Here is a 22,062-nt window from a genome sequence, read left to right on the forward strand (position 1 = left end):
AGTAGAAACGATCCTCCTTCTACTCTACCGTGGGAGTGAGGATAATATTGGGTCCCTACTGCTTCATTTAGATATCCTCTATACATTCTGTTGCATTAGTCAACACAATGTTGTCATCTGGCTGGTCATAGGAACTAGTACCACCGCGTGATGGCTACTTTCACCTTCATACAGTTCGTTCGGATAGCTGGCATCGGAGTCCCCCACGAACCCATAGTCGCTTGGGCGATGCCGTTGTCAGCCAACTGGAGGGAGTGCACGGGACCCGCGGTTGGGCAGACCGGGTCTTCCAAGAAGCCCCTGACTATCTTGCTCCAACCATCAACCATCTCAAGCGAAGCACTTGCGCAAAGAGCATTTGCATGATCTTCTTGCTACTAGCTAGGCCAACCATAATGAGCAGCGCTCCGGGAAAAATACCACCCCTAGAGTACAATAAGAGCAACAAGATTTGTTCCGCACACGGAAGTGAATCTCTCGCTCGTTTTATTCACCTTGACAGTGTCTCCAGAGCCTGGAATTTTACAATGATGGTTCCTTAAATGCCCACAGATCACAAACGCTCCTTTGATTGGATCTGGGACACGATGGGCATCACAGTGTTCTGTATCGGATTTCTCCCAACTTTTGTACGAGCAAGGAAAGCCGAAGAGTGGAAAGCTTACGCTGCAACTCTTCACCTGCACGCGACGCTGTGATTGCAAAAATTTTTCGATAGCTTTCGCGAAGGTGAGCTGCAAACATACCACCAAAGCATGCTTCTGACCATCCTCTACGACATCCTAGCTAGGATGATCCTTCTTCTATCATCATTTCCAGAACGTTACTATCATGTCAAGTCACTACAACGCCTCAAGGTGCGAATCAAGTCCACGGGGATTCCGAAATCTGAAAAGAACAACTGCTTCGTTGGAGAACACTTCTCTTGCAATCGCTTCATCAAGTTCCAGATGAAACCACGGCGGATATGCTAACTTGCCCGTGGCTTTCTCAATGCGCTCAATGCACGCCGTATATGGATCTTGCGGTTGCTTCATTGTTCAAAATGCAGAGCATATTCCTTTAGTCGGATTGATGGTAGGGGCTACCTAGCGAAGCCTATTCCCGGGAAGGAGTGTACGGACGCCTCTCTCATGGACTGCGGCAGGCACAAGGAGGTTGTGGAGCTGCTTATCAGAAGAAGACACGCATTGATCTCAGAGTCAAGTGTAGACCAGTCCCGGGATATGCCTGGGCCAAATCTCCGCAATAGTTGGACGGAAAACCTCTTAGCCGCCCGGCGAATCACAACTCGGCCGGGGTCCAAGCCCCTGGGCATCCCCCGCCTTTCCCCGCATTCCCCACAACACCCACAATCCTATCAATCAATAATTCGGAGGCCGGACTCTCTCACGGAGAAATCCTAGCAGGTTGAAAGTGAGATTTAGGATGTAGTATGAATTCCTCCTTGCACTCAGCAATACCCCACCGGTATTGCGACTTACAAATCACTTACACGAGGGTAAGAGCTCAGACATGACTCGGCCATCCGGTGGGGAGCTCTACCTATGTCACGAACCTGTGCAGCTTAGAGCTCTGACCGCGTGGGTGAGCTTCAAAGCTTCGCCCGACTGGAGACTAAGTGGTGTAGGGTGGGATGGCCACATGCAAGTGGTGGTTGGCTGCTCTGTGTCTGGAGCTACCGGACGAAACTGCCCAACAAAGCTTGTTCCGAAAATCCACGGCGTCGGAGTTCTGACCAGTTGTCCGCCGATCGGCATTGATTAATCCAATGTGGACTAATCATCTAGAGCTAACCTTGTCTAGTTCCGCGGACAGTGTCTACTTCAGTAGGGTGGTAACCAGTCTGCCCAATTCCGGCGCTATGCAACAGCCACTTATCCCCGGTCTCTTCACGCATTCTGCGGACATTTAGCGGGGATGCGGCAGTTTGCGGGGGTGGGATGGTGGGGATTCCAACGTTCAACATGCTGGACGTCGGCACTCAAGCTCCATCCCCGTATTCCCCACAAACTCACTTGATTTCCAGGAACCTCCGATGACGACACCTTTGCTAGCACGGACAGGATGATTTCCGGCTCATAGGGACGGATTGTGGTATAAAAGGAGGGATTGTCTGACCTGTCCTAGGCTCACCAGGCAAACACAGCTCCAATCCTACTCACCCTTCAAATCCTTCCTGCATTGCCCAAGATGCGTTCAATTTGGGTTCCCCTCACCGCGGCCCTCGCGGCCTTGACAGATGCCGCAACCCCCTCCACCCTGGCAGAGCTGTGCACCAATTCCATTGCCAAAGCCGCTCTCCCACCCTCCGAATTCATTCAGGGCATCACCATCGACTCCGACTCCGTGACCACGGACGTCGTGACCAACAGCAGTGTCTCCAGTGACTTCTATCCCAGCGCCACCATCAGCTACTGCAACGTCACGTTTGCCTACTCCCACGATGGCATTGACGGCGACCAGGTCCTTCTGGAAATCTGGCTCCCCGCGCCATCCGACTTTCAAAACCGCTGGCTCTCGACCGGTGGTGGCGGCTACGCCATCAACTCCGGGGACCAGTCCCTCCCCGGCGGCGTCATGTACGGTGCGGCATCGGGCATGACGGACGGTGGGTTCGGGGGCTTCTCCAACAATGCAGACACGGCGATGCTGTTAGCCAATGGAACCCTCAACTACGAAACCCTCTACATGTTCGCATACAAGGCACACCGCGAGCTCAGCTTACTCGGCAAGGCCTTCACCCGCAACATCTACGGGCTCAGTGACAGCGACAAACTCTACGCCTACTACCAAGGCTGTTCCGAAGGCGGCCGCGAAGGATGGAGTCAAGTCCAACGCTACGGGGACGAATGGGACGGGGCCATCATCGGGGCCCCGGCCTTCCGCTGGTCCTTCCAACAAACCCAGCATCTCTATTCCAACGTCGTCGAAAAGACCCTCAACTACTACCCCTCCCCCTGCGAGCTCGACAAGATCGTCAACGAAACCATCCTCGCCTGCGACCCCATGGACGGGAAAACCGACGGCGTCGTGGCGCGCACCGATCTCTGCCTCCTCGACTTCAACATCACCTCCATCGAAGGCCAATCCTACGCCTGCGCCGCCTCCCGGGGCACTCCCGCCCAGAACGGCACCGTCTCCGCCCAAGCCATCCAAGTCGCCCAGACCATCCTCAATGGCCTCCACGACTCCGACGGCCGTCGCGTCTACTTCTCCTACCAACCCACCGCCGCCTTCGACGACGCCGAAACCCAATACAACGCCACCACCGGCACCTGGGAACTTGACATCGACCAACTCGGCGGCGAGTACATCGCCCTACTCGTCCACAAAAACGGCACCACCCTCGACTCCCTCGACGGCGTCACCTACGACACCCTCAAGGACTGGATGATCGCCGGCATGCAGGAATACTTCAGTACCCTGCAAACCACCTGGCCCGATCTCACCCCGTTCCATAACAACGGCGGCAAAGTCATCCACTACCACGGCGACGCCGACTTTAGTATCCCCACCGCGGCCTCCATCCGCTTCTGGGAATCCGTTCGCACCATCATGTACCCCAACCAAGACTACAACGCCAGCGCCGACGCCCTCAACGACTGGTACCGTCTCTACACCATCCCCGGGGCGGGTCACTGCGCCCCCAATGACGCCATGCCGAACGGTCCCTTCCCGCAGACCAACCTCGCCGTGATGATCGATTGGGTCGAGAACGGCGTGACGCCAACCACCCTCAACGCCACGGTCCTGCAGGGTGAGCACGAGGGCGAGAATCAGCAGCTGTGTGCCTGGCCGCTGCGGCCGTTGTGGACGAATGATACCATGGAGTGTGTGTATGATCAGCGCTCCATTGATAGTTGGCATTATGATTTGGATGCGGTGCCGATGCCGGTGTACTAGCTACCGTTCAGTCAGATGAGATTGAAACGCGGTGAAGATTTGACCTAGGGGGGGTGTGTACATAGCAATTGCCCACTCTACATTCAATACAGTACAAAAGTACATCCCTACCTCTATGGGACACGTGTCGGGGCCCTCCACTCAAACTACATGATCCCTACCACTGCGTAGTCAAGCACCCTACTATATTTGTCAGGGACTGTATGTACTCGTACCCCTCGACATAGTCCTTCCCATCCTACAGGCCAATTCCCCGTATATCTCCACTCTAATCCTCTCCCTAACCCAACCGTCCCAATGGAATAATTCCCTCACCGGACAATACAATATCGACATCCCTCTAAGCAGTAACCCATACTTCCATCGAATCTGAAGTATGCACACCCCATTCGAGACCCTATACAATCCGCCCCTCCCAATCAATCCCATTCTCCAGAATAAATACACACATAGGACACCTTGTCAATTAACCCAACCATTCAGTGAGGCGCAGCCAGATTCCCCGCTCCGACCTAGTATCCCAGATATCTAGATACCACTCACCTCAGGCTATATGTTTAGACAGTCGTGCTATGGGCGACGCATGGTTCCACAGTTTCGGATTGTGAACCATTCCGAATCGACCTATCCGTCCGCTCAAAGCAGAAGTAGCATCCGGGGCTAGTTATTTCCTGGCTGCTGCTTCATTCCCACGAGCAACCCATACCTTTCCTGGATTTCCGAAAAGTATGGTCCCTGGCAGTAGGGTGCGGGAACATGCTAGTAGTGGTGGTTTCGCCTAATGTGTTTTCTCGATGCACAAGGAAAATTGACTTATTCACTCACTCAACCGGTAGTACGGCATCAATAATCATGATTCAATTTAGATATGGCCTATTTTTGGAAGTAGATATCAGAGCCGAAGGTATTATAGAATCTATATACATATCTTTACTAGAGAGCTATCTGACTAATATACATAGACGTAGAGATACTGGTATCCAAATCAGATGGAACTTCGTCTGGCATTAGTCGCCAGCTCATGGCTAGGGCTTGGCTGGCCATCAAGCAAAGACCGGGCAGACGCATGGAACCAGCACTTGAACTTGGCAACCTGTTCCTCCGCAGCCATCTCCGCCTCGATTCCCTGCTGCTCGATATCATCCATGCACTGTTGCGCTTGTTCTTCGATTTCATGCATGTGCTTTTGGGCTTGTTCTTTCATTTCCTTCATACATTCATTGGCCGTTGTGCGGACCTCGGAGTTACCATCGTCGACCTGCTCGCGGAATTCGGCTTCGTTCGTTTTGTATTCGTCGTAAATCTGATCACGACACCTGCTCACAGCGCTGTCGACCATCTCGTCGACACGTGATTGGAGGCGGCGCTCAATCATCGTATCGACGTATCGTTCGAGACGGCGTTCCATCAGCTCGATCTGGGCAAAACTGACTTTCTCCGACTCCGATGGCAGGTCACGATCTACATCTCCGGGTATGGCCAGCAGATGTTGGCGTCCTATTCGGATTAACAGTTTGCAGATCAAGTCATCCGGAACACCACGGAGCTCATGTTCAAGACGCGCCAGTCGGCTACGGTCGGTGCGGCCAGAAGCATGCGTAAAGTAAGTTGGGCGGATGGAGGCCGGTGATAGGGAAAGAGTACTCGGCGTATTGACTTCGGTGGGGGAGCCTAGCAGGGATGGGGAGGGAAGGCGCGGTTTTTTCCGTGTTTCATCATCGGAGGGCATTGACCACTGGTCTAAATACTATTAACGAGCTATTGAAGTTGAGTACATAAGACGACAAGATAACAAGATACCTCTGCACCGTTTTCCAACCACCTGCTCGGGTTCCTCACGATATAGGGGCAAATCCACTTGCTTCGCCGGATCAGACTCCTCAGAATATGGGGGTGGATCGAGCGACAGGCCAAAGACACGCCAATCTTTCTCGACCACGCCCTGACGAGCATGGTTAAAAGACTCTGCCTGAAGACGTCTTCTTTGCAGGGCAAAGGAGAAAGTCTCCAGCTGATCCAGTTCGTCTTTCACAAATTGTCGTCTCGAGAAGTGTAGATGTAGGGATTTGGATTTACAGATCTTTGCAAATGCACGAAAAGTGGAGTCTTCCGGATCGGTCGGGCTTAGAGCCTCCATACCAGATGGACAAAGAACGATGCCGGTCGTACTGAGTGTCAGACTCAAGGTTGACACGTCCGAAACACTTGGGACAGACGCCGGGAGCATGCCAATCCAATGAGAAGAACAGAGGCGGTCATTGCTTGTCCGGGCTAATGTACATTCTTCGACGGACGCGGGAGGGACATTAAATGTCAGTAGCTGTGATCTGCCGCTTAGGTTAGCAAGATCCACCCTCACCATAAGAGAGATGGATCCTTGGTTAGCAATTTTATCATGGGCAATACGAAGACGAGCAGAACAAAGAGCTTCTCGATCGTGTGTCGAAACAAGAACTGCCTTCTTCAAGACCAAGGACGGGGTTGGCGATGTGGTGGTCATTGTGTTGCAAGATTCGCTGGGTTCGAAAACCCCCGATGAATCGAGTAGCCCTCCCACCCGGGCTTTGAAACAGAAATGAGCAGCCCTGACTCGCGTAAGATGTAGGATAAAGAATCATAAGAAGAAGATGAGAGTAAAGTGGTAAAGCTCTTGCGGCCTGGTCACGAGTACGTGCCCAATCCGAAGTCAACAAGTGAAATCGGAGAGTCCTATGAGAACACAGGAATGGCAGGACTGGCGGCGAGGACAGCAAAGAGCAAATACTTCCTTTACTTGATGATGATGACGATGGTGATGATGGAGGGAGAAGTGAAGAAGAATATGGTGAGGGAGGATGGATGAAGGGGAAAGGAAAGTGGAGGGGCTGGGACTTGCGAGGTTGGAAGTCGCGAAAGACCGTGTCAAAGTGTTCCGCCTACCGGATGGAGTCATTCTGCCGCGTTGCGCACGGACTCCCGCACCCCATCTCCACTACCTTCTATTCCTTCTAGGGCGGAGTATTCCGTACACAATGTCAAAGAATCAGAGAGCTCGAGTGTGGAATCATTAATAATATTGTACTAAGGAACTGGAATAAGACATCTGCCTAAAACGATATTCAACCAACCCTCTGCCTCTCCACCCAACCCCGAACCGCCTTCTCCCAACCCACGACCCTAGCCCCCCTCGTCGACAACCTCCGCTCCACCTCCCTTTCAATATCCACCGCCATCTTCCCCTCCCCATCCCGATCATACGTCGAATGCGCGCCCGCCAACAAAGTAACCCGGAACCCGGCCGCCAACGCCCCCGTACACGTCGCCTCCACACCCTTCTCACTCTGCGCTCCAAGCACCACGATATCGGTGACGCCCGCGCTGCGGAGCTTTTGGGCTAGGCCTCGGTTGGATTTGAATGGGTCGTCTGCTCCCAACGTTGTCAGTTATTAGCTTATTCCATCTCCTTCCTCTCATGGATAGAGAAATAAAGAACGCACCCATATTCTTCCCCACGACAATCTCCTCCTCTACACTCTCCCGAGGAGCGAAATGTAATTCCCACGGCTCGATGCCCTTGATCATCGTGCCACCGGTAGTAGGGTTTTCTTCATGTTGAACGAAGACAATGAGGGAGGGCGAGAGACGGTTCGTGTCGCGGTGGGCGTCGATGATGGAACGCGCGGTGGTGAGGATTTCGGTCGACGCTGTGAGGATGCGGTCGGCGTGGGGGATGCGGGTTTCGGGGGAGGTGAGGAGTTCGGTTTGCAGGTCGGTGATGAAGAGGGCGGTTCGAGAGGTCATGGTTCGTGTTGCTTTTGTTGTTTGGGGGGTTAACTGATTGCTGTTGAGGTGGGAAATTGAGTGATGTGAGGTGTGAGATGTGAGGTGAGTGAAGTGTGGAGGGGAAGGAAAGGGGGAGCTCAAACGAAAAGTAAATAGCAAGTAAGCTGGGGGATCTGCCAGGTAGGTAGGTGGCTGACGCACGTGTTGGATTAGCTGGAGGATAAAGCTGGAACGTTGGGCTGAGCTGGGCTGGGCAAGGCAGGCGGGGGCAACCACCCGCGCTTACTGGCGGAGATCCTCTCCGGGGCGAACCTGCGGGTACCTGGTACCGATGGTGGTGCTTATCTGGGTGGTCAGGAACGGGGAGATTAAGTATCTGGTACCGAGGGAGATATTGAGGGGCAAAGGCTTGATTTTGGGATCGGCCGTCATGAGACGCTCTGCCCCGCTACGATGGTAGTCATCGGGCCAAGCGCTTAGCGCTACTGTGTATCCCTCATAGGGCCAGAGAGAATGCAGACCAGAGCTTAGTATCTGGAGTTAATGCTATTTGGCTATCATATGTCCAAGACGTCATTGTGTTTGGGCTCGTGATCTGGTTATGATGCGTATGTTGGTGGTAGATACAGGCCACCAAGACAGCCAATAGAGGGGACCTATATTTACATAAATATGCACCCTTACACCTGTGCTGTGACCGCGTTCTCACGACTCAATAGGAATTGTACGCTGATTTCCGACTCTCCATTAGTAATGTGCATTCTCCTCATTTTTGGGCCATGAAGTGATGCTATGGTCAACATGTCGCAACAGACGTGCGGTCACCTGAGTTGAACATGCATCAGACAACCCCTCAACAGATAGTTCTACCCTCATCTACGCCTGTTCTAGCGACAACAAGGCTGGGTCCAACCTCTCAGCCGCACTTCGGGCCAGAGCATCAATAGAGGATCCCCCCAGTAGCTGCAGCACCGGCATGTCCAACTGCAGCCCCTTAACAAACCAAACCCGTAGATCGACCGCCACGAGCGAGTCAACCCCCAGTTCCGTCAGCAAGGTCGTACCCGGCAGCTCGCCATCCATTGGCAGATGAAGCTTCCGTCGCAGCTTGATGCGGAACCCGGTAGCGATGATCTCCGCCGCTTCCACCAAGCTGCTCGCCGACTGCAACTGCACCTTAATGGGTACCTGATCACCCAAGTTCGACTCAATCTCGTTGATGTACCTACTGCACTGCCTGCCACCGCCATGCCATCGCAAGGCAACTGTGTTCGCTCATTTGAAACATCACTTGACGCCGGAAGGAACCCTGTTTGGTACCACGGTCCTTGGGCGTGGAGCGCACCACAATTTGCTCGGACGCTTGACCATCCGCTTCTACAACTGGAAAGGGATATTTGGAAATAAGGACGACAGCCCGGATGTTTTGGTGAAGGCGCTGGAAAATGAGTTCGAGGAAGTTGAAACCCATGTTGTGGGGGTGGTGCTGCTTTTCCGGGCTCGTAAACCCAGATTGGCCTAGATGTGTACCTTAGATCCTGGTGTTCCACGTTCAGTCTCAACATAGTATTGAAGACTGTTTTCAAGGAAATTGGCCTTTGGTATTGAATCCCATGAAATTTGTCTTCTTCTGGTCCAGTTCGGCATTCTTGGCACTGGTTGATCCGATTTGATCATCATGTCACGGGCTCGAGGCCACACCTCTCACACAAGCGACTGATAGACTGGGGATGGCAATGCCCCCCTGGCCTTAGTGCCACGTGAACTGGTGCCTGTGCTAGAGAGTCAACCCCGGGAACAGCAGCCCAACTCACTGGGTGTGTCAGGGTTCAATCGATTGTCGGACGGATCACGGATCATGTCGGCGCGCCGATCTGTCGGTTTCTTCAGTCATCGGATCAATAGCCCTGAGGTTAGCGCCGGAAAGCGGGTTTATTTTTCGCACGTCGGCCATGATGTCAGGGAGGGTGGAGATAAGAAGGCCAGCCTTTGCTGCCTGGTCCATCGCCATGATCCATGACAATCCCGAATCCATCGATCGACATGGATCAGAATCCGTGCCAGATCCAGGTGGGGCCTGAGACGGACGTACCATCAACCCCACTGATTCTCTTCCATGATGCGGGAGGCACCGTCTTCCCGTACTTTTGCCTGGGGGATCTGCGCCGACCGGTCTATGCCATCGGCAACACCCATTTCGATCGGGGAGGGAAATGGAGCCATGGTATTCGTGAGATGGGTGTTGTCTATGCGCACTTGCTTCGGTCGGTCATTGGCTCGGGGAACGTCATCTTAGGAGGTACGTCGTCATCTGGCTTCCAGCGCAGAGTGTCGCGCGCTAATTCTGACCCGCTGGTCTGAAGGGTGGTCGCTTGGTGGCTGTGTGGCTTTAGAAGTTGCCTCCCGACTCATGCAACTCCCCCAATACTCGGTGCGTGGTGTGGTCATGATTGACACCGTCTTCCCGACGCGCACTGTCACCGACCAGTACCCACGGACGATCGCCGAGGTAGCTGCCAGCTTTCAGCTGCCAACCCAGATGACTGAGACCCGGTGGACCCAGGCGCAGCAGTGCATCCTGCATGCCCATGAGATGCAGCGTGACTGGCGGCCTCCACGGTTTGCATCCGGACCGCCTCCGGCCGTGCTCGTGCGGGCGGCTGATCCGGTGCATCTTGACCCCGAGACGACTCCCCACTACATCGACCTTGTGAGGGGTTCATCTTATCTGGGGTGGGAAGAGTACGACATAAGCTTCATCCAAACCTGCTTGGAAATTCCGGGAAATCATTTTACCCTGTTTGATGACCCCCATGTCTGTTTTCCCTGGCCCCTATATCGATCTCGCTGACTATTGCTGCAGAGTGACCAAGCAGCGGCTCAAATCCGCGAGGCGTGTGCGATATTGGCGCCATCGCATGAGTAGATCCGTAACCTCAAGTGATTGACAAGATAGTGTTACCCCAATGGATCGAGCTTGCCGTCGATCACCCGCCAAGGGCCCAGATCCCTGAAGAAGACGGGCCGACTTGAACAATGGACCGGTGGAGCATCGAGTGGTGGAAATGAAGCCTATCATATAAATTGCGTTACATTAACTATGCCAAAATTGGGTGTGATGTACGGAGTACATACTAGATAGGTCCAATAGGGACAGCAATACCGGGCCGGGAGGCCGGGAGGGTTTCTTTTTCTGAGACATGCTAGTTTAGCTCCAGCCTAGCCAATTCCGCCACAATCGGGTGTATCTTCAGCTGGTGGCAATTGAACGAGCCGAGGCGCTTTTCTCTTCGTCCAATGTGACCTATCTAAACTGCGACAGCTCCGACGATTTTCCGGGGCGTCTCGTGTTTTGCCCAACTTAGCTAGCCCCGACTAAGGACACTAAGTAAAGAATAGATATATATAGCCTTGGCAGGACGCAAAACCGACGCCTGGAAGAAATGCAGGCTGACTGATCTGTCTCTGCCCTATACTTTGCCATGCTTAACAAATACATTCCAGAAGGCCACCTGGAGGCAACAGCCGCACACTGGAGCGACTTACAAAGGGTCCTCCAGGATGGAGAGCTCGAAATTGATGGTAATAGTCTCACTCTTGCCGGTGTTGTCGCGGTAGCCAGGTGAGCCAAATCAGCGATCATCGATTGCCTACCCCGTGAATGAGAGTAACAGTCATCGTAGGTACGGCTGCCAGCCTCGCCTCACTGACAAATCGGAGACGATCGATGCCATCAATGATAGTGTGTTAGCTCTGACGGAACTGATTCGCGATGGGAACCATATTTACGGTGAGCTTCCCACATGGCATCGGACATGGAGCCAGATGCTGACCAACTAAATTGCAAAAGGGGTAAACACTGGCTTTGGCGGAAGTGCAGATTCCCGAACAAACCAGACCACCACCTTGCAGAGCTCTCTACTTCAGCTCCTTCAAAGTGGCATTCTTACCGAGTCCGATACAAAGAGCAAAGGTTCGCAACCCAATACGCAGGGTCTAGAGCCACACTCGATGCCTTCAGAGTGGGTAAAAGCCACCATGCTTGTCCGAAGCAATTCAGTGGCCCGAGGACACTCGGCCGTGTCCGTGTCAGCTATTAGCGCAATCATACGGCTGCTTCGCGAGGATATTACCCCCGTGATTCCCCTCCGAGGAACTATCTCCGCGTCGGGTGACTTGATGCCACTCGCATATATTGTTGGAGCCATTGAAGGGAGTCCGGAGATATTCGTGCGTGTTGGTGACCATCAGACCATCACCGCTCAAAACGCGCTGCAAGCCGTGGGTGCTAAAGCAGTCACGCTGGGACCAAAAGAAGCCCTCGGCCTCGTCAATGGCACGGCCGCTTCTGGTGCTCTGGCCGGCCTGGTGCTCTATGAAGCACATCAGCTAGCTGTACTTGCCCAGGCAGTCACCGCTCTCACAGTTGAGGCCATTCAAGGAAGCGCAGAGAGCTTTCATCCATTTATCGCCCAAGTCCGTCCTCACGCAGGCCAAATTGAAGCAGCAGAGAATATACTGTCAGTTCTGAGAGGTTCTCGACTTGTTAGAGGAAGCAGTGCTTCTCAAGCCAGGACCGGGCTTGTACAGGACCGTTATTCCCTCCGGACGGCCAGTCAGTGGATTGGACCTCAACTGGAAGATCTTCTGCTTGCGGATCGGCAAGTTTCAGTTGAGCTCAACTCGACCTCTGATAATCCTCTCATCGACGCTGGCGCGAAGACCTTCTACACGGGGGGTAATTTCCAGGCAACTTCAATCACATCCGCGATGGAGAAGACTCGGTTGGCGTTACAGATGTTTGGGAAGATGTTGTTCGTTCAATGCAATGAGATGATCGATCCCACTCTCAACAATGGTCTGCCCACGAATTTAGTCGCTGATGATCCTAGCCTTTCCTTCACAATGAAAGGGGTAGATATCAATATGGCCGCATATATGTCTGAACTGGCATATCTGGCGAATCCGGTCAGCACGCACGTGCAGACCGCAGAGATGCAGAACCAGGCCCTGAACTCTCTGGCCTTCCTCTCAGCACGATATACCATGAAAGCAGTCGATATTGTCTCGATTATGGGAGCGTGTTCCCTTTATGTTGCGTGCCAAGCACTAGATCTGCGCGTGCTTCAGCTCAGCTTCTTCCAGAGACTCCTACAGACCATCACAGAAACCACAAAGGAAGCCTTCGAACAGGTGCTCGAACCATGTGAGATCGAAAGTTTATCACAACGCTTGTTTGAGACGATCCAGAGCTCCTGGCCATCAACTTCGCGACTCGACCTGCGTGATCGTTGTCAGCGTGTGGTCGAGGCGTCCCTTCCCGTCTTCTTCGGAGACCTGGTGTCACCCAATCGCCAAGATTCCCACTTGTTTTCGGCCATCAACGCATGGAAGACTGTCAATATCCTGAAGCTGGAGGCTGTTTACCGAGAGGTGCTCGCCGAATTCTGCGCTTCACCACCCACTGCTGACTATCTCGGAGTGGGGACTAAGGCAATCTACACAAGCATTCGACATGAGCTGGGAATCCCGTTCCACCAGGGCTTTATTGAGCATCCCTCGGCGGCTAATGGTGACTTACCGGAGATGATCAATGGAAGAGTGAAGAAGACGGTTGGGGGTTGGATATCAATTGTGTATGAAGCGCTGCGCGATGGGACGTTGAATGGGACTATCCTGGGTGCATTCAAACAGTAAGTGTCATTGTATAAACCGAATATACCAGGATTCTGCCATAAACACGGCCAGGGAAGTCACCAGATTTCATCTCAATCGTCGAGGACGGCTGGAGTTGCAGTGTTACACTGCCAGTGATGTCCTGAAGGGAACGTAGTCCGACACCACTTGACTGTCGGGATCAAGGAGGCAATGAGGCAGCGATGGTGATGGAGAGTGTGAGGGTAAGTCGAAGGACTGTCTAGTAGTTGGCGAGCTCCGGGTTGTTTGAAAGGCGTTTGCACCCATACGGCGATGCCGCCGGCGTTCCTTTACTCCGTAAGCCCCGGCTTACTTCCGGGAGGCATGCTATAAGAAGCCATGCTGCTCCAAGACCTTTTCTTTTCGTCCTGCTTTTCACCCTGCTGCTCCTCACCCCTCTTATCTTCCATGAACACTCCCCTCTCTCGTGACGTGGTCACCTTCGCCTTGGAGGCTCAGGCAGAGTACGACCCATGCGAGCCCTTGTTTATCGATGCACATGAGCCCTCTCTATCCCTCAATGCCACCCAGTTCCGGTTCCTGGTGCACTCTCTGATTGCCGGGTTCAAAGCAAATGCCATGCAACCCGGCGATTGTGTCTTGGTCCATATGGGAAACAACATACGTCTGTCCTCATCTTGACTCCAGCCCTTTCTTACCTTTTTCCCTTCCCTTCAGGTTCTCTACACGGCCCTCTTTTCTCGCCATCATCGACGCTGGGGGAGTCTACATGGGCTCTAATCCTCATAGCCAGGGGCACGAGTTGGACCATGTCGTTGGACTCACCCAGCCCAAGTGGATCATCACAGAGTCTCAGGCATTTCCGACGGTGACCACTGTTGCTGACAAGCACCACCTTTCCCTCGATCATGTTCTCCTCCTTGACGATATCACTCTCGTCGATACCATTCGCTTTGCCCACACCCAGTCCCCGACTCCTCCTCACAAGACAAACAATACCAATGTTCTCTCCCTCCTCTCCCATGGCACCTCACCCCCACTCCTCATCCCTGATTCATCCAGTGCAGCTTCCACCCCAGCAGCCCTTTACTCGACCAGTGGCACTACAGGTCTCCCCAAAGCCGCCGTGCTCTCCCATCGCTCTCTCATTGCTCAGCACGCCTCCATAACTCATTCTCCATCCTATAACGTAACGCGTCTCATCTCCCTCCCCATCTTCCATCTCTTCAGCTCCCTCTGGACGCATCTCTTCCCCCTCCGCTACGGCCACCCCCTTTACATCCTCCGCGAGTTTGAACTGCCCCTCTTTCTCTCCACCGTGCACCGCCACAAGATCAGCGAAACCTACCTCGTCCCTGTCATGGTGCATATGCTCAACCAAGCCCCCGATTTCCTGGAGCCGAAATCCATGCTCAGTTCCCTCCATTACATTGGAGTAGCGGGCGCCCCCATCAACCGCGCCTCCATGACCACCTTCCAGGATCTCCTGCACCCGGACGCCTGCGCAGGACAAGTCTGGGGGATGACAGAATGTGGGGTCGTCTTTCAGCACCGCTACCCCTCCCAAGGAAGACTGGGACAAGGTGATCTGGGTAGCATTGGCCCAGTCACTCCGGGCTGGGAGGCGAAACTCGTTTCTGGTGCATCTCGGGTTGAGGTTGATGAAGTGTCGGGGCAGTTGTATGTGAGAGGTGCTGGTCTGTTCACGGGATACTTGGGACGTAGTGAGGTTATGATCGATGGTGAAGGATGGTTCGACACGGGTGACTTGGCATATGTCAAGAATGGGGAGTATTTCATCGTTGGTCGGACCAAGGAGTTAATCAAAGTACGAGGGTAGGTTCTTCTTGTGCCCAGTATCGGCCGTGGCATGCTAACAATATTATGCTCTGTTAGGTATCAGGTCTGCCCAGCAGAACTGGAAGCGGTGCTCCTCCAAGACACGCGAATCAGGGACGTGGCCGTCATGGGAATTCGGCTTCCAGATGGTTCAGAGGCCCCTCGCGCGTACGTAGTACGGGCGGCGGGAGCCAAGCTCTCGTCTGAGGAGGTGTATTCGTTTGTGCGCCATCGACTGGCGGGATACAAGGCGCTGGATGGGGGGGTGTTTTTTGTTGATCGGATCCCACGTACAGTCAGTGGGAAGATCCAGCGAGGGAAACTGGCCAGTATGAATGAGCGACGGGATGCGTTGGCGGGGCTGCTGGAGAGGTTCCGTGTTAAGGGTGCTGTGGGAGGCAATGCTAGAGCGTCGGTCGTGGTTTAACTGGGGGGGTCATTGATGGAACCTTCTGTAAGCCTGAATTCGCTGAGCACGTGGTCATAACATTTGAAATGTACCTTTTTGGATAAGCACTATCCCCTACTATGGCGCCCCACCAACCGATACGGCGGTGTTCATCTGCGAATAATGTGGGTTGAATTCATAACATCAGTCAGCCTTGTCATGTCGCGGTATCCGAGAAGTAGAGACAGGAAAGCAGACCAGACCTTTTATCACTGAATGGTTTCTGGGGCTTCCTTCGTAGTATTTCTCACAGCTCTTGCGTGCAGAGTCCACACACCAAGCCGCTGAGCTGGTGGCTGAGCGGTGGGGTGGAGGCGGGCAGAACAAGAAACCCACAGCGCAAGGCTGAGAACTGAGAAGCGCCCCGGGCAGACGTCGGCATCCCTAACAGGTTTAGCCGCGACCGGTTGGTCTGACGGCTGGCTTGCTTATTATCATACCTTGAGCCTCTCCCTCTCCTTCTTTCTCTCTCTTTCTTTCTCTCACACCTTATTATTTTCTCTCTCCAAAGTTGCTCGGCAAGAATGTCAGACTTCAGCTTCCGCTCTGATCTCTTCCGACTGACTTTCCCCGACGCAGCATCCTACTTCCATTCTCTCGTTACAGCAAATGATTCGGAATCATGGGCAACTCAGGTCAATGCTGCTCTCCGGAGCTACGTCTACAGCGGTGGCCTCATTCCACAGATCTACAAGGTATGGCTGACAATTGCATCTGAGCGACACCCATTCCTCCTCCGTCTTGCCCTCCTGGACAAAGCCTCCCGCGGCGTTCGCCTGGCGGGAATAAGCAGTTTCAAGGTTGCACTCAATTCCCCCGCATGGCAAACACAAGGCTGGGACGCAGTTGGCGGGACTCCCGGATTGAAGCAGATCTTTGATCATGTCAGTGTCAACGAGGTCCGGGCTTTGGCCAAGGTCATTGGTGGCTCAGCAATGAAAGACGACGTTCGATCACAAGCCGTGGAAGAACTAGTGGATCTCTTGATCCCCGGGTTGATAGCAGACCAGAGCCCAATCGTGGCAGGTCGGCCGCTGCTTCGCGCCCTGGTTCCGCTTTTTTGGGGTTGTCGCGATGCGTTTCTTGCCAAGGCGTTGTCGAACAGGCACGCGGACGAACTCCCCGTGGATGAAATCCTTCTTCAACTCTCCAAATGCCGGGAAATTTTCCTTCGACGGGTGGCTGCCCGTGGTGTCTCTGTACACCCGCATGTACGCGAGAGTTTGTTAAACAGCGATATTTTATTACAAATTACCCGATCCTTGAGGCCTTATCATGGTTCTGGAGGCTATCCTAGCAAATTACTAGTGCCAGGAGTACTTGGTTTTGGGCTGGATTTTGTAAAATCTTTCCAAGCCTATCCACCACAGAATTATTCTGAGGAACGCCTTCTAGAATGTTTTGCGGCTGGGATAGAAGGGGCAATTCGCTCCAAGGCCGACTTTTCTGACATCCTTGTCTTTCTCGAATCTATCATGGCAGCCAAGGACAAGCTAAGAACCATACTAGGGCAATGGAGACCCCTCTTGGCTCTGGTGGTTCGGTTGTGGGCCACTGCGGCATTTCCTGATGCCTCGATCAAGGCTGATATCTCACCCGCAGAACGTCAACGACAATTATCGCACCCCTCTCGACCGCAAGCTATACACAAGACGAGATTGGAAGCCACACTCATAGGAGCGCTTTCAAGCGTTACGAACGAGATTGACTCCTATGGCTCGTTCTCGTACATGCTTCGCCAGGCTTTCCGTCCCTACATGGACAGTATCCCCCCGGAGGCACGACTGCCCTTGACAAGGTTAATCTACCGCCACCACTGCAATATCGATATTGATGTTCATTCCCCGAATCCTTCCAGCAAAGAGACAGCGCTCTTGCCGTGGAGTGCATATTTCCTCCTCAGCCTCACGGAGGCTGATTCCAGAAGTATGTTTCGGCGGGTTCGGAGCTTACGGGAGGGCGGGGATGCATTGGAATGTGACACACGGAAAGAACCGTGGGTCAATTGGAAGGATGACCTGGCTTGGTTTAATGAAAGCCTATGTGAGGTGGAATGGGAATCCAGGAATCCTCGATGTGAGGGGAGTCCATTGGCGTTCTCGGTGGTTGCCGATTGCAGACTGAGAGCAGAGAGGGCTCGAGATCAGAAAGAAAGGCTGAACTGGGCCACAAAAGCCATCGAGACGGCCCTCATGAGTAGGTCAGTCTTTGTTTATCGGGAAGCTGCGCAGTGGACAAGTCGCTTTGCACACGATCCGGTAGGTCTACTCAATCCGTCAGTGATTTGCGATACTGACCCATCTAGAACACAAGCAAGCCATTGGCTAGGTGCATGTACTCGGATGATGCAGCGCTTGTGCTATCCGTCGTTGAGCTGCCTCATCACTCCTATCCATCTCTCGAAAAGCTCGAGGAAGTGACAAAGGCAGCCAACTCGGTGCTCGCCTATCACATTAAGGCTGCGCTACAGATGTTGCGACAACCATCATACAAGAAGGGACAGGATTTGGATCTGCGACAACTGATCCGCTCTGTCGTGGAGCGACGAATCAACAAGCTCAAGAGTCTTTTCTACCTTGGTGTAGGTGACGAGGATCAGCTCGTTGGAGTCTTGCTCGAATCCCTAGTGCCAGTCATTCTGGATTATGAAAAGGCCGGAATATGTAAGGGACGCGAAAGGCTGGGATGGAGCGGTCTGGGTGGTGCACTTGACAATATGGCATGTCCACCAAGACCGTGGAAAGGCGTTTTGGCTTTCTTGGACCTATTGGCCAGTCAGCGAGACCGACTCTGGACACAAGAGCGTTCGCAACGGGGGCCAAAGCTGGCAACTCCGGAGGATGGATGGCCAGACGGGCTACCCATTCAGTACCTTTTGCCGTCCGAGGAATGGGCATCGGCAGCACTAGCGAACGAAGGTGCTGCTCCATTTGTTTCTGCTCGGTTGAAGGGCGTTGTCTTCAGCAATCCCAACACTGCCGCACACCAGATCCGCGATGAGAGGCAAGTTCTCGGCTTGTTCGCTGATAGTCTCACGTTTGCCATCCGGTCATATGTTGGGAATGGTTCTCACAGGGCGACCAGAGCCGAACACGCTTGGAAACACTACAGTGACTCGATACCATCCAACATTGGGCATCTGGAGACATTGAGAGATTGGTTTGTCGACTTGTCTCGATCAAGAAGCTTGCCCAAACTACGGAATAGACTTCGCCGAGCCCCTCGAGTATCCCCGATCGTTCTTGATCCTTCCCGTTGCCATGCTGTAGAGTGGGATCCCAGGTCAGCAGAGACTTATGACACACAGTCTCGTTCCGTTACGACACTCCAATATCGCTTTAGCGCCGCCAAGGAGGATATCACCCTTGAAGACTGGGACGATTATGATTTCCCACCGGAACCATGGAAGACTACAGACACGGATCTCATTGAACTCTGGTCGTCGGGAGAAAACTTTGCAACGTATCCCCTCTCTACTCAAGATGCTCTCGTGACATCTGCCCTTCTATTTGTGGAGCAACAGGTTGAATACCGGCAACCCATCTTATGCCAAGCTTTCCCTCAATCGAGCTCCTACGTGCGATACCCAGCAGTACAATTGAGTGGCAGCTTTTTGTCCGCCATTGATGACTCTGAAATGGCTGTGGATGCTGCCTTTGTTCTCCTCGAAAGGCTACTGGTCATTGTACCCTCCTCTATTCTCTATTCCCTGGGAGCCGCGTTTCAGCAGTCTCTGCTCCAGCTTCCAAACACCTCCTCCAACTATCCTCTAGTGGAGCGATGCGCATTCCGTGTCTTGCAATTGCTTCAGAAGTCAGACCAGCCCATGTTGGCGGTTGATCTTGGGTTGAAAGTCGTCCAGGAGCTTCCCGATGCATCATCGAGACATCGAAATGCCTTGACCTTCTCTCTTGGAAGGGTCTTGGACCATGATAGTGCCGAAACAATGCTACAGGAGTTCTCTGATTTTATCTTGGGGTCACTGGAGAAGCAAAAGGCTGCGGAGAAGAGCCTCGTTAAAATCACCACAGTCAAAATGCTAGCTCAGTTGGTAGCACCGAGTGATTTTATTTCGATGGCATCTCAGATCAACATCTTACGCTCCCTATTTGAGGTTAGTCGACAAATCGACGTACGAGTGGCGACCTGCAAGGCACTCTTGCATGTCACCATCACCAACAGCGGCAACCGTGCGCCATATCAGCTCTTCAAGTCTTGGACGCACGCTGCCGCCCAGCCAAACGAGAGGATCCATACGTCCGAAGAGCAGTGGTTGGAGGCAGAGCGAGGCGGTGATCTTCCGGAAGTCAATGAAGATCGGCCACTCCTGAGCTTATTCACCGAAATTGCCCCCGATAAACTTCCGCAAAGCTATCTCGGAGACTACTTCCAAACAGCTGTCATGCTTCTGGTCCAGGAGCTGGGTCGGCAGCATAGTCGGTGGATGCGTGCGTTTATTCGGCAGGTTGGATCCGTACCCGAAGGACCTTCCGCTGAGAATATCGGGCCTTTCGATCACGAGTTGACGAAGAAGCTTTCCGAGGCGTGGAAGATTCTGTACCTCCCTAAATCATTTCTCCTCGAGGACCGCATATCTGCATGCGCATACCTCTTTTTCGTTGAGCACGAAGCCATGAATGACAAACTGAACTCGCCTGATAGCCCATGGCGCGGTACCAACGCAGCCAGTCACTGGTCGAGATTATCCTCTGGGAACTACACGTTGCAGAACCGTGTCAGTTTCCGCAGGTTCCTCAAGGGAGATCAACAATCCAGGATTCCCGCTGGAATCACCAAGCAAGATGTTGCAGATGAGTTATTTCGGCGGGCTGCCATTGCTATTCGTAACCCGTTCCATTTCGATAACGACTGTAACCTTCGTGTATCAAGCCTAACATTGTTACGCGATATCGATGGTCTAGATCTCCCCAACGAGCCCTCCTTACATCCCTTGGGCCGCAGGATCGTGGAGTATGCTGAAGGTCTGCGGACTGAAGGATGGATGAAGAATCCAGCCCGTAGCCCTCCAATTCTCCCGACCCCATTCCAGATGCAGATACACCTACTTCCCTACCCGCAGCTGAATCCGTCAGCGAAAGATCGATACGAGGGATTTGCAAGCTCTATCATCCGTCTCCTTGACGAGCACGTCCAAGGCCCTTCCTACATTGCATATGGCAGTGAATTCAAGGATGCACTTGTGGAGGGAATAAAGGAAGCGGATGTATGCGCATGCATGCTGGCAATCGGACGGGATCTCGAAACCACGCCAAACCCGTTCACACAATTCATGAGAGTGGACATTGCCGAGTTCCTCCTGGATCAACTGGAGCGATATAAATGGCATCGGAATCCAGACGTCTTGAGTATGTTGGCAGAGTGGAAAGCCAGTCCTGTGGAGTGCGTGCGAGAGGTTGGATGGAGGACTAATGGAGATGTGGCGAGGAAATTAGTACTGCGGTGATTCAGCCACGTTCAGACACATTTAGACTCACAAGCCACTTGTTTCACTCTCATGCATGGTAGCAATATGCGCATGCACCTCAACAAAGCACAGACCACATGTCACTCACTAGAGCCATTTCCATATGCACCTCAACCCTGCACGGACCAAGTCAGTGGGCCCATTAACCAGGCACTAATGCACCTCTACCTAAGATGGCTCTAACCTGTGGGTCAGCATCCAATCCACCAACCAGATCCCTATCGTCAAAGAGCCTCATTAAGAGCACAGACCACACTGCATCACTAGAGCGAATTATTTATGCACCTCAACCATGCACGGACCAACAGATAAAACCACTAATGCACTTCAGGCAAGGCTGCTCTAAAACTTTGGATCCTGTGCCTAGCCCACCAATGAGATTCTTTGAACATGGGAGGGTGCGGTATCTGGACATCCGATGGAGTTGCTCTAAAACAGCAGGGATTATATCTACCAACCAATTGTTTTCTTGGGTGTGAGCTACGGTATCGATGCCTCCGAGAAGGTGTTCTAAATATAGCGTCCAATCAGGGCTCTTCTTGAGGGTAGATGGTAATTGCGGTATGTAGGTATCCGATGAGGTGCTCTATGGAGTTGGGCTGTTGGATTACATCTACTACCCAATGATCGTTTCCAAAGGTGTGAAGACTGAAGTGCGGTATCCAGGTATCCGATGCACAGTGGCTCTAGGGTGTGCTTGCTACCAATCAGACCGGTTATACGGGGGAGATGTCAACTGCGGTATCCAGACTTCCGATGATGTCGCTCTCAAGCTGCAGGGATCAACGCCTAGCAACCAATTATATTTCTCCGGGAGTCGAGATGTCAACTGCGGCAAGCAAGCAAGCGACAAGTCCGCCTGGACTGCATCTACCACCTTCTATTCATTAATGGGTGGGAAGTGCGGTATTCAGACTTCCGATGAAGCCGCTCTAAACTTGCAGGGGTGCAGTCCCTCTACCAA

General features: G+C 53.1%; 8 protein-coding genes across 8 annotated transcripts; 6 read left to right on the forward strand and 2 right to left on the reverse strand.

Moving 5' to 3' along the window:
* Positions 1-2,193: 2,193 nt before the first annotated feature.
* BO80DRAFT_368571 (putative tannase) lies at positions 2,194-3,906 on the forward strand (the record flags this gene model as incomplete). The annotated part of the gene is made up of 1 exon (XM_025716344.1): positions 2,194-3,906. One exon carries the CDS (start codon positions 2,194-2,196, stop codon positions 3,904-3,906), a length of 1,713 nt encoding a protein of 570 aa, XP_025569817.1.
* Positions 3,907-4,805: 899 nt separating this feature from the next.
* Positions 4,806-6,765, reverse strand: BO80DRAFT_429802 (uncharacterized protein). The gene is made up of 2 exons (XM_025720565.1): positions 5,707-6,765; positions 4,806-5,646 (listed from the first exon to the last, which is right to left on the reverse strand). Exons 1-2 carry the CDS (start codon positions 6,404-6,406, stop codon positions 4,892-4,894), a joined length of 1,455 nt encoding a protein of 484 aa, XP_025569818.1. The 5' UTR covers positions 6,407-6,765; the 3' UTR covers positions 4,806-4,891.
* A 180-nt stretch (positions 6,766-6,945) lies between these two features.
* Positions 6,946-7,997, reverse strand: BO80DRAFT_429803 (isochorismatase hydrolase). The gene is made up of 2 exons (XM_025720566.1): positions 7,383-7,997; positions 6,946-7,309 (listed from the first exon to the last, which is right to left on the reverse strand). Exons 1-2 carry the CDS (start codon positions 7,684-7,686, stop codon positions 7,005-7,007), a joined length of 609 nt encoding a protein of 202 aa, XP_025569819.1. The 5' UTR covers positions 7,687-7,997; the 3' UTR covers positions 6,946-7,004.
* An 890-nt stretch (positions 7,998-8,887) lies between these two features.
* BO80DRAFT_368639 (methyltransferase type 12) lies at positions 8,888-9,190 on the forward strand (the record flags this gene model as incomplete). Its single annotated transcript, XM_025716348.1, has 1 exon — positions 8,888-9,190. One exon carries the CDS (start codon positions 8,888-8,890, stop codon positions 9,188-9,190), a length of 303 nt encoding a protein of 100 aa, XP_025569820.1.
* Positions 9,191-9,711: 521 nt separating this feature from the next.
* BO80DRAFT_450144 (thioesterase domain-containing protein) lies at positions 9,712-10,594 on the forward strand (the record flags this gene model as incomplete). The annotated part of the gene is made up of 3 exons (XM_025721791.1): positions 9,712-9,967; positions 10,032-10,483; positions 10,532-10,594. The coding sequence occupies 3 exons, from the start codon at positions 9,712-9,714 to the stop codon at positions 10,592-10,594; spliced, it is 771 nt and encodes a 256-aa protein (XP_025569821.1).
* A 278-nt stretch (positions 10,595-10,872) lies between these two features.
* On the forward strand, positions 10,873-13,416 carry BO80DRAFT_261458 (aromatic amino acid ammonia-lyase). Its single transcript, XM_025714745.1, has 3 exons — positions 10,873-11,290; positions 11,352-11,458; positions 11,519-13,416. The coding sequence occupies exons 1-3, from the start codon at positions 11,151-11,153 to the stop codon at positions 13,363-13,365; spliced, it is 2,094 nt and encodes a 697-aa protein (XP_025569822.1). The 5' UTR covers positions 10,873-11,150; the 3' UTR covers positions 13,366-13,416.
* A 357-nt stretch (positions 13,417-13,773) lies between these two features.
* BO80DRAFT_368585 (acetyl-CoA synthetase-like protein) lies at positions 13,774-15,592 on the forward strand (the record flags this gene model as incomplete). The annotated part of the gene is made up of 3 exons (XM_025716345.1): positions 13,774-13,994; positions 14,044-15,162; positions 15,223-15,592. 3 exons carry the CDS (start codon positions 13,774-13,776, stop codon positions 15,590-15,592), a joined length of 1,710 nt encoding a protein of 569 aa, XP_025569823.1.
* Positions 15,593-16,107: 515 nt separating this feature from the next.
* Positions 16,108-21,170, forward strand: BO80DRAFT_418786 (uncharacterized protein). Its single transcript, XM_025718280.1, has 2 exons — positions 16,108-17,871; positions 17,919-21,170. The coding sequence occupies exons 1-2, from the start codon at positions 16,138-16,140 to the stop codon at positions 21,075-21,077; spliced, it is 4,893 nt and encodes a 1,630-aa protein (XP_025569824.1). The 5' UTR covers positions 16,108-16,137; the 3' UTR covers positions 21,078-21,170.
* Positions 21,171-22,062: the final 892 nt, after the last annotated feature.

Source organism: Aspergillus ibericus (genome assembly GCF_003184845.1).
Source record: "Aspergillus ibericus CBS 121593 unplaced genomic scaffold BO80scaffold_73, whole genome shotgun sequence".
Classification (NCBI taxonomy): domain Eukaryota; kingdom Fungi; phylum Ascomycota; class Eurotiomycetes; order Eurotiales; family Aspergillaceae; genus Aspergillus; species Aspergillus ibericus.

Excerpts from the sequence above, each read along its gene's own strand:
- BO80DRAFT_429802 (XM_025720565.1), bottom strand. The coding sequence starts at position 6,406 with ATGACCACCACATCGCCAACCCCGTCCTTGGTCTTGAAGAAGGCAGTT. Across the intron at positions 5,647-5,706 it reads GGTTGGAAAACGGTGCAGAG|ACCAGTGGTCAATGCCCTCC; the intron begins GTATCTTGTTAT and ends AATAGTATTTAG.
- BO80DRAFT_429803 (XM_025720566.1), bottom strand. The coding sequence starts at position 7,686 with ATGACCTCTCGAACCGCCCTCTTCATCACCGACCTGCAAACCGAACTC. Across the intron at positions 7,310-7,382 it reads TGTCGTGGGGAAGAATATGG|ACGACCCATTCAAATCCAAC; the intron begins GTGCGTTCTTTA and ends CGTTGGGAGCAG.
- BO80DRAFT_261458 (XM_025714745.1), top strand. The coding sequence starts at position 11,151 with ATGCTTAACAAATACATTCCAGAAGGCCACCTGGAGGCAACAGCCGCA. Across the intron at positions 11,291-11,351 it reads GGTGTTGTCGCGGTAGCCAG|GTACGGCTGCCAGCCTCGCC; the intron begins GTGAGCCAAATC and ends CAGTCATCGTAG. Across the intron at positions 11,459-11,518 it reads CGATGGGAACCATATTTACG|GGGTAAACACTGGCTTTGGC; the intron begins GTGAGCTTCCCA and ends AAATTGCAAAAG.
- BO80DRAFT_418786 (XM_025718280.1), top strand. The coding sequence starts at position 16,138 with ATGTCAGACTTCAGCTTCCGCTCTGATCTCTTCCGACTGACTTTCCCC. Across the intron at positions 17,872-17,918 it reads GTCGCTTTGCACACGATCCG|AACACAAGCAAGCCATTGGC; the intron begins GTAGGTCTACTC and ends TGACCCATCTAG.